Raw genomic sequence first — 10,735 nt, forward strand, 5'->3', positions numbered from 1 at the left:
TAAATGTGTGTACTATCGCCATGGTGGGGGTGAGGGAGTTATTCTGTGCTTGTATGTTGATGACATACTGATATTTGGGACAAACCTTGAGGTGATAAATGAGGTTAAATCATTCTTGTCTCAAAATTTTGATATGAAGGATTTGGGAGTAGCTGATGTTATCTTAAACATTAAGCTAATTAGAGGTGAGAATAGAATTACACTCTTGCAGTCCCATTATGTAGAGAAGATCTTGAATCGCTTTGGCTACATTGATAGTAAGCCTTCTCCAACACCTTATGATCCTAGCTTGTTGCTTCGCAAGAACAAGAGAATTGCTAGGAATCAACTGGAATACTCCCAAATCATTGGCTTGCTGATGTACCTGGCTAATGCAACTAGGCCTGATATCTCCTTTGCTGTGAGCAAGTTGAGCCGGTTTACCTCTAATCCGGGAGATGATCACTGGCGTGCACTTGAGCGAGTAATGCGCTATCTGAAAGGTACTATGGAATTGGAGCTTCACTATTCTGGGTATCCTGCGGTACTGGAGGGATATAGTGATTCTAACTGGATCTCTGATGTGGATGAGATCAAAGCCACTAGTGGATATGTCTTCACACTAGGTGGTGGTGCTGTTTCGTGGAGGTCTTGCAAATAGACTATTTTGACGAGGTCAACCATGGAAGCAGAACTGACGGCACTGGATACTGCTACTGTTGAGGCAGAATGGCTGTGTGATCTATTAATGGATCTGCCTATTGTTGAAAAACTGGTGCCGGCTATCCTTATGAACTGTGACAATCAAACGGTAATTGTCAAAGTGAATAGTTCTAAGGATAATATGAAATCGTCTAGACATGTGAAAAGACGATTGAAGTCTGTCAGGAAATTGAGAAACTCCGGAGTTATAACATTGGATTACATCCAAACAGCTAGAAACCTGGCAGATCCTTTCACGAAGGGACTATCACGAAATGTGATAGATAATGCATCGAAGGAGATGGGTTTGAGACCCATGTGAGTTATACTATGGTGGTAACCCAGTCTATGTGATCGGAGATCCCGTGAATTAGAACCTGGGAAGAACAAACCATTAGTAAACTAGAGGAGAGTACCAATCTATACCCTCTCTAAGTGAAGATGCATGTACTCTCATGAGCTGCAAGGCAGGTTGGCTATGCCTTAATGAGTTCTGTTAGCTTTAATTAGCGAAGATGTTGTCCTGCAGAGCATTCTTGAAAGAACTCACCTTTGTAAGCTTGACTGTTGGTCGCAGTCTATGAAGATTTTGGGTGAATCTTCTAGGAAGCTTACTAAAGATCTAGGAGTATGACTTATACGCTCCACCCGAGGGGTAGTCTACAGACGGTCTAGTACCAGATAAGATTCTGAGTGAAACTTGCTTGCACAAGACTTGCAATTCAAGGCGTAGTCCATTGTTCAAGTTGTGAGTAAGTGTAGCTTGGAGTTCTAGGTGGATGTTCAACCTTGATCGGTCTCCATCGAAGCGCTGGTATATAAACAGTACATTGAAAAGGCAAATCTCAGTGGGATTTTGAGATTTGGTGGGGGATTGTTGGAATTAATAGATGGGCTAAGGCCCATTCGAAGATTAATTCTTTGGAAAATCACAAAAGCCCACCTCATGGGATGACATGCATGTGGAGTTTAGTACCACCTTGCTTATTCTAGGAGAGGGGGACCTTCTTAAAAGGGAGGATGCCCTCCTAGCCACTTGAAGCATGTGTGGTGGAGAGAAGAGGGGGAACACGCACGCGCTCGCTCGCCTCGCCTGGCCTGGCAGGGCAGGCGGCGCGCGTACACGACGTACGCGTCGAATGGTCCGCACAATTGGCTCCTTACCCTTGCGAAGATGTAGCCTCCTTTTACAGTTTTGTTTTGCTGCAGGAAAATTCGGATTTGTTTTGTTTTGGAAACATTCCGAAAAATTCGGTGCGTGAAAACGGCGTGGAGTACGGATAAGTTACGCGCGACTTATCCGGTTCGGTTACGCGGAGTGGAGATCGTGCGGGCGCCCTGATCAAGCGACCTATCTCTATATAAACCGAGCTGCCGCCTTCACGCAAAACACACGTAATCAATCTAGGGTTTGCCTCCTCCTCTGTGTTGCGCCGTCACTCGTAGACTACTCCATCCCGCTCGCTGGCGTGCACCTGCAATCGGGAGAGCAGGTCTTCGGAACCTCTGCCTTCGACGTCCTGCACCGGGAGAAGGCGGCAATAAGGTTTTTGGGAAGCGCTTCGCGCGACTGCTCCCTGTTCGTCCGCGACGGCTCGCCTTCCTCTCCGCTCGCGTGCTGCGCGCCTTCGTCGACGCTCGCAACCGCGAGTAGTTCCTGCCGAGCAACCGGTTTTTCCGCCACCTCGGTACGTGTTCGACATGTTACACATATTTGATCTGTTCATGTTTTACTGCTTAGTTTACATGTGTAGATCTAATGATGTGTTAATGCTAGTATACATCTGTAATGTCATGATTTATTTATAGAATATATTAAATCATTATATGTCTATATTCTCAACATGCGTTTATAAGGGACGCTTTGCTTGACGATGAGCGACTCATGTAACTACGGGCAAAAATAAACCCGGTTTTCTTTCCTAACCGAAAGCCATGAAAAATCAACAAAAGTATAACCTTTGGACCTCAATTTAGAAATTCAATTCAAAACGTCCAGCTTATTTCCATACCGCTCGCCCGCTCTTTTTTCCGAAATCAGCGAGTACACATTTGGAGGGAAAGAGCACCCATGGTTTTGCAATTTTTTTCTTTGCCCTAGTTGCATCCAAGTCCAAAGTCCAAGCAGAGAGAGAGAGAGACGCTGCCTCAGTCGTCTCGTCTCGTCACGACAGCACAGTACACAAGCCTCCTCCTCCTCTTCAGCAGCTGCTTCACACTCACACTGCCTCCTCTCTCTCTCTCTCTCTCTCTCTCCATCTTGCTGCTAAATCCATCCGCACCTAATCCGGCGTGCGGTGCGGGAGCAAGCAAGGAATCCACCCCCCCGTGGCGACAAGAGAATCGGATCGAGGGCGTGCAGGCGCAGCTGGCGAGCGAGCGAGCAGGGGAGGAGGGGAAGGAAAGCTCTTGGTACACCCAACCGTAGAGGCGGAGAGGGCATCGGCTCAGACGGTGGCTGCAGTGCAGGCCTCAGCTGGGGTCCTCGGCTCGGATCTGGGGAGGACGCGCCGCGGCGGAGGCGATGCAGGTACGGGGAGCTTCTTATTCTTTTACTAGTACTAAGTTTGGTTCTCTAGCTTTGGAAGGTGAAGTGGGGGAGCTTTGTTTGTGGGGGGATTTTGGGGGGTTTGATTTGATCTAGGGGTGTGTGACTGTGTGTGTGCTTGTTAGGGTTCTTGGAGCGGTGTGGAATTCGGCAATGCGGATGGGTTTCTCCTGGTGGTGTTTCTTGCTGCAGCATTTTCTTTGTTCTTTGACTTGTTGAGGTGGGGATTTCTTGGTTTCGCTGTTTCTGAGCGATTCTTTTCCTTCCCGAAAATTTTCTCTCTCTCTCTCTCTCTCTTTTTAACTCTGTACGAGCCCTTTTTGTGTGTGTGTGTTTTCAAAAGATCCATTTTTTTCCTGCTCTAATTTTGGTATTTGCGCTCGACTTTCCTTTTATTTCTGATCAATTTGTTACTAATGGCGTCAAGAACGTTATCAGGGTCGCATGGTTTGCGCTAATGCTGCCTTCAAAATATTCTCGATTTATTTTTGCCTCGAAGGTTTTTACAAGCAGCAACTAGTATTCTTCTTGTGTTGCCTTCCGATTCGACGGTGCCGAATCCTGCAAAACTAGGTTGGCGAACTGTCATTATCGAGACTTCATAGTGGTTTCATACGAGTTATCTGCGGCTGTATTAGTTCTCAACATTTTCCCTCTTTGATCTGTATCTCTCAAGTTTCAATTTCTACAAATTTGGTTTTTTAGATAATGGAATGAAATAGCATCCCGGCCTTTACTCAAAAGAGCTACAGCCAATTATTACAAACTAGCACTATGTAAGAGTGAAGTCCAAATGGAAGCAAACACACCAACCAAACTAGACAAAATAACATTATTCCAGTCTATTGGTAAATCTCCATCCATGATTGGTAAACAGTTGCATAACCGTCGTTTCAAACTTACGACATGCAACAATTAAGAAATCTGCATCTTCATCATACTTTTGTAACTGTGCCCACAGACGAAGCCAATATGTTGCCTTGAAAATGATCTGCATATAAGTAACAGTAGGTGATTTGTCAAAAACCCTATCATTCCTACTCAGCCACAGAGCCCAATACAAGGCAGAAGCTCCAACAAGTATCAGTTTGCTCTTTTTGTTTATGACTCCCTGAAGCCAATCATAAAAAATATAAGATATGCTAGTAGGAATATATAAACCAAAAGAAAACTGAACTGCTCTCCAAATAAACTTTGCAAAATGACAATCAATGAATAAATGTTGGATAGACTCATTTTTCGTACAAAAGCAACATCTTAAATTACCATTCCAATTCCGTCTTGCTAAATTATCCTTGGTTAACACAACTCCCTTAAGCAAATACCACATAAAGATCTTGATCATAAACGGCATCTTGAGTTTCCAAATTAACTTATTTCTGTCAATGTAACCATTATTAATTAAAGCTAAGTACATTGATCTAACTGAGAATTGGCCATTCTGATGATAGTTCCATCTAAAACAATCAGAAGTATTATTCAATTGAATATGAACAATAGATGCACACAATTCATGCCAAAGTGTTAAATTCTGACCAACTAAAGCTCTCCTAAAAGAAACATTGAGCGGAACAGAAGCCATCACACTAGCAACAGAAGAACTTCTCCTTCTGACAATAGCATATAAAGATGGTTACTTTTCTCTAAAGGCCATATTTCCTAGCCATCTATCTTCCCAAAATCTTATTTGTTCCCCATTATTCACAATCCAAGAACCCATAATTAAGAAAGTGTTTTTGACTTTCATGAGTCCTGACCAAAAATGGGAGTCACCTTGTTTCCTGTCAACTTGGGTTATAGACTTATTATAAAGATACTTTCTCTTCAATAGGTCTTGCCAAACACCATTTTCATTTATTAACTACAAATTTGGTTAGTAATGGCAAGGAAATGCCAAAATGCAGCTTTTTTTTACGGGGTTGCGCACCCTCGCTTCCTTTCCACTTGATTCGTTTTGCATTGCTGCTATATTCATGGAGATCTAGTTTAGTACATCGTGCAAGTGAACAGGTTGGTTTCTAAGGGGGTAGGTAGGTGTGGTGAAAAGGATATTAAGGCCACTATGGTGTTCTTGGAAGTGGTCATAATTCACGAACATGTCCGTGATTTGTTTTTTTGGCAATCGATGGAAAGTTCTTGATTTTAAGTGTGGACTTTGGGGGATCTATATGAATTACGAAATTGTACTAGGATACGGTTTTTTCTTCGCGGGTTAGTGAGTGGTGTGTGGGTCTCTCTAACGCCCTCTAGACTAGAGCTGGGATGGATTTGGATTTAGAGAATTTTTTTAGTGTGGCCAGCACTTGTGTTTTGGCTGCAAAATTTGTGTGAAAAGAAGTACTGAACAGTTCTGTCAGGTGTTTTTTCTGCTTGATTATCAAAATGAAACCTGAGCTCAGATAAACCATGTTGTACTTATGATTCTCGCATGCTTGATTTTGCAGGGTTTGCTTGTAGTGAAATTCTGCACCCAATGAATTATACATACAATATATAAGATGGCAACAGAGGTCACTCAGAATTATTTTGCATGGTCACAGGAGGAATCACCTGTGCAAGACAGCTCTCAGGTAATCTCTCTCTCATCATATTTGATCACAGAGCTTGTTGGTTCAATTCAAATTTGAAATTTCTAGCACAACATGGTAACTTTCCTAGGTAATCTCTCTCATCTGTGAATTATCGTGTCTGTGTGCGTGTGCGTTTGTTTGTCGGCATATATGGTGGTTAGATGAAGTAAAAATGGATAACCTAAGAATTGGCAAGTAGTCATCTACCTTATGCAGTACAAATTGTAGAAGTTCCATGCTGAGAACTAGTATTAGGCATGCCCACGTTTGTTGATGTTGTTATTTAAATTCTAGTTAGGAAATAATGGCTTCGAATAGGAAATAAACCATTGCCTTTGTCAATAATCTCACTGATTTGTATCTATGCAATTTCTTCCTTTAGGGAACACCACAAGTGTTCGACCATGGTTCCATATCTTTTGGAAGATTTGAGTTGGAATCACTAGCATGGGAGAAGTGGTCTGTATTTGCCAATGATAGGCGCCATGAAGAGTTTGGCAAGTTCAATGGTTTGGTTGCTAAGAAGAAGGCATACTTCGAAGAATACTTCAAGAGAATTAGGGAGTTAAAGGCTTTACAACAACAAAACCAGCAAACTGAACTTAATCTTGACTATAGTGGTGATGGTAGTGATTCTAGTCAGACAGGAGAGGATGTGCCAACTGCAGATCAGGCATCTCCTTCTGGATCTGGAACCCTTCTTGATTCCATGGTACAAACAGGTGTTCAGACTATATTTGAGAATGATTTGGAATGCTATGATGATAATGACAAAGAGATGTTAGATAAGGATATTTCTCCATCAGTTGGAGGCACATGTCAAATTGAGCAAGAATTCAGAGAAAGTGCAAGCGGTGGTAATCATCCTGACAGAATGGTGGATGTGTTGCAGCAAAACACCAACTGTGGTCCAGATGATCTGGGAAGGCCCATGGAGTCTATGATGACTCCGAAGAGAACTGTCAAGAAAGATTCACTGGTTGGTCAAGCTGCAAAAACAATGCCAAAGACTGTCAATATGACTTCTAGTAATATTCCGGGTCATGCAGTTGTTAATAAGGTAATGGCACAGTAAATTCATATTTTCTCCCCCATTATAGTCTGGTGACATATGCTTTTTTATCTGACCTGACCTGGGCAATGATCTACTTCACTGTCGTGGACATCAACAATATGCACCCACTATTTGTGGAACATACTAACATAATTTAGGCCTTCTCTTAGTCGAAGAACCCACATGCCTTCTTAGCTTGATATCTACAGTCACTTGCTACATAAGTTGCAATTGATCGGGCTATGTTGCAATCTGCATTTATTACACTGGGAGCATGATTGCACGAACATTTATTTCATAAGGTTATAATATTATTTTCTCATGAATAATTTCAGGGAACTGATTCAGGCAAATCCAGTGTGGTGAATCGTAGAGCCAAGCCAGAAACTATTCAGCAAAGGCTAAAAGCAGTAACTGGCAATATTGTTGACATCGTTGGAAGAAGCAAACTTGTGGTAAAAGAAGTCCCTGGTATAATGGGTGTTAGAAGACCTTCCTCTCCAGCACTACAACGCCCCTCCACCAGGGAACGACGACCTGTCACCAGAGATAGTTCACGGAAGGCTCCTGAAGTTGCCACCATGTGCCGGCCTTCTACTGCTGAAAGGCGCCCTGCCACCCGGGAGTTGGCACCAAAGCAAGCCAACACAGTTGTTCCGTGTCGACCATCTACACCAAACAGGCGCCCTATGACCAGAGAGTTGGCGCCAGTGCATTCAAGCATTGCTACCCCACGTCGACCTTCTACTGCTGAAAGGCGCCCAATCACCAGAGGGATGGCACCAATGCATCCTAGCATTGCTACCCCAGTTCGACCTTCCACTGCTGAGAGGCGCCCTACCTCAAAACAGATGGCTCAAAAGCATGTTGGTATGGCCACCCCATCTCGGCCATCCACTGCTGAAAGGCGACCTATCACCAGAGAGGCTGCACGGAAAAACGCTGATGTTGCCATCTTGCATCGACCTTCTACTGCCGAGAGACGCCCTATCACCAGAGAGACTCCACAGAAGCATGCTAACGTTGTCGCACTGCATCGGCCTTCTACTGCGGAGAGACGACCTGTTGTTAGAGAGATTGCTCCAAAGCATGCTGATGTCACTCTCACTCCTGCACGCCGGCCATCTACCTCTGAAAGACGCCCTGTCACCAGAGAGACTGCACTGAGGCACAGTAATTTCACCGGTTCATGTTGGCCTTTGACTCCTCAAAGGCACATCAGCAGGGGAAGTGCACAAATACATGCTGACGTTAGCACCACCCCGCGTCATCCATCTACTGGAGAAAGGCGCCCTATCACCAAAGAGAGTAACATAAAATTGGATGAAAAAACACCTATCAAGTTGAGAGGCATGCTGGCTAACCCAAAGGGTGCTATGGCTACAGTAGTATGTTCTGACCCCTTCTCTTTCAGACACAACAATGATTGTATCGTAAAAACAAAATAATTCTTATATCTACTGAATTAATGTGGAGAATATGAAACATCAAAGTTTCTCATGCTGAATTTCTTATATCCATTTTGTTCTTCATGCAGGTCACTCCCCAGAAGGCAATTACTCAAAAGCTTGTTAAGAGTAGCAAGCCAGAAATGAAAAGGTAATCTTTTGCAAAACTATTCAGAGATGCTTAATTGATTACTTCTCCACTGAGATTTTAACAACTTTTGGTTGCATTTGGCAGTTGTGCTAAAGAGAGGACAGAACTTCAAGCAGTTGGGAAACACAAAGCAAGGTGCTACTTCTGCTAAGGAGCTGGAATGCTTGTTATGTTCGTATATTAACTTAAAAGAGTATTGATCTAACACAACTTTATCATTTTCTTCAGTTCTGTTAACCTTCCTCCAAGGGAAATGTTTACTTCAAATGTTAGAGCCAATCGAGTCCCAGAAAGCTTCAGAAAGCCAAACAAGGTGACATGCCCGAGCTTATTTTTTGTTCCATGCTGTTTGTCTAAATTGCATTCATTAAGTACTGTAGTGACATATGCAGTGCTGGCGCCTTTGGCCATTTTTATTGCTGTCTGGCGCCTTTTACAACTAGATTAATTACATTTGCATTATGCATTTTCTTTGCATCCTGGATGCTTCCCTGTTGGACACACTATATTGATAAATCTAGTTCAAGTTACTACCTGCTGCCACAGGGGAAATCCGCAAGTAAATTTTAGCGATACAATATGGAAATTGTAAAGAGTGGCTTATATTTAAAGGTGTTCCACACCTTATTCTGGGAGGACTTTGCATAGTCTTGTTCCAGCCTACACTGGAATCTTGCACTGCACTTCACGTTAGTGTTGTAGCATATGGCTATAAGCTAACCCATACCTCTGAATTCTAAAGATTATCTTATGGGAGACAAACTGCAAATGAACATGAGATAATGAAATTTTCTACTGCATTACACGCTTTTGATTTGCTGATAATGATGATTATCATTTTTTCAGGGCATTCAGGAGACAGCGAGATCTCAAATATCCTCATCAAAGAGTGCAACTCCTGCACAGACTAGAAGTATAAAGACAAGGGCTCCCAACGTATGTGTTTTCTCCTCTTATACTACTGTTCAGTAATAATAGTTGGAATTCATTCATGGTTTGTTGCATAAAATTTTCATGTTTATACCTTGAAGTTGGATTTGATCTTTTGCTCCCTTGATTCTTCAGCCACCTCCGCCTCCTCCCCCACCGCGGCGACCTTCTCAGATATCCAGCAAGACAAACACAAATAACTTGTCTGTTGGTGGAAGGAAGCCCAAGTAAGCAAATTCATCATGCCTCATAAGAATCAAATGACATATTTTGCAATATCATATTGACAAACCAACTCACAACAAGCTTCTTGTACACAACATATGTGAACTGTAACCTAAAAATGATCTTTTTGACTCCAATGCAGGGCTTCTACTCCACACTGGCACTAACCCAATCGAAAGTCTCCAATCTAGGATCCTGCAGAACAAGATAGCTGTGAAAAAATGTGAAGAAAAAATGAGGCATTCGACGCATCTAAAAGCATTAACCGTGCTGTTCCTCGTTATCTTCTGTCATTAGTCGTTACTAGTACCACTTACCATCACTTTTTGTCACCTATTAGAAGTAACCGATGTAGTGTTCGTATCTACCAATCTGTAATATGTCCAGTTCTCCACTAATCCCGTAGTTCTACCGTCCAAGAATTTACCTAGAACATTGTATATACCTGAAATAAATGGAGCTTTTGGCTGATGAACCTTGACCAACGAGATCTTCGAAGGTAGGCTGCAGTTCTTGAATTGTTGAATTATTATTATCTTCATCTTCATTCATCTGTAACTACTGATTCATCTGGTTTGTTATTACCGATCGTAATGCCGTTGTTTTGTCAAAAAAAAAAAAGGAGATCGGTTTGTTATTACCGATCATAATGCTGTTCTTTTATAAAAAAAAAACATGGATCTATTGGCATAATCTTTTTGCGCCAGGTACTCCGACCATTACTCGGTTACCGACGAAAGCCGGTGAGATTTGGATAAACTTCGCCAAAAATTTAAATTTCCGTTTGATCTCTCAAACGTGGGCTGGTTTAGGCCTGTTTAGTTCCTACACAAAAATTTTTCACTCCGTCACATCGAATGTTTAGACACATATATAGAGTACTAAATATTAATAAAAAAAATTAATTACACAGATCGCGTGTAAATTGCGAGATGAATCTTTTAAGTCTAATTGCTCCATGAACAATGTGGTGTTACAGTAAACATTTGCTAATGACAGATTAATTAGGCTTAATAAATTCGTCTCACAGTTTATATGTGAAATATGTAATTTATTTATTATTAGTCCATATTTAACACTTTAAATATGTGACCGTATATCCGATGGGACACATGTAAAACTTTTTAT

General features: G+C 42.2%; 2 protein-coding genes across 2 annotated transcripts; one reads left to right on the forward strand and one right to left on the reverse strand.

The window, feature by feature from the left end:
- Positions 1-2,891: 2,891 nt before the first annotated feature.
- Positions 2,892-10,078, forward strand: LOC4338824 (protein WVD2-like 7). Its single transcript, XM_015785157.3, has 10 exons — positions 2,892-3,211; positions 5,674-5,799; positions 6,182-6,859; positions 7,189-8,241; positions 8,391-8,452; positions 8,537-8,587; positions 8,681-8,765; positions 9,299-9,388; positions 9,518-9,609; positions 9,750-10,078. The coding sequence occupies exons 2-10, from the start codon at positions 5,728-5,730 to the stop codon at positions 9,772-9,774; spliced, it is 2,208 nt and encodes a 735-aa protein (XP_015640643.1). The 5' UTR covers positions 2,892-3,211; positions 5,674-5,727; the 3' UTR covers positions 9,775-10,078.
- Positions 4,062-4,854, reverse strand: LOC136356676 (uncharacterized). The gene has a single exon (XM_066310920.1). The coding sequence runs from the start codon at positions 4,809-4,811 to the stop codon at positions 4,062-4,064; it is 750 nt and encodes a 249-aa protein (XP_066167017.1). The 5' UTR covers positions 4,812-4,854.
- Positions 10,079-10,735: the final 657 nt, after the last annotated feature.

Source organism: Oryza sativa, chromosome 5, assembly GCF_034140825.1.
Source record: "Oryza sativa Japonica Group chromosome 5, ASM3414082v1".
NCBI lineage: Eukaryota > Viridiplantae > Streptophyta > Magnoliopsida > Poales > Poaceae > Oryza > Oryza sativa.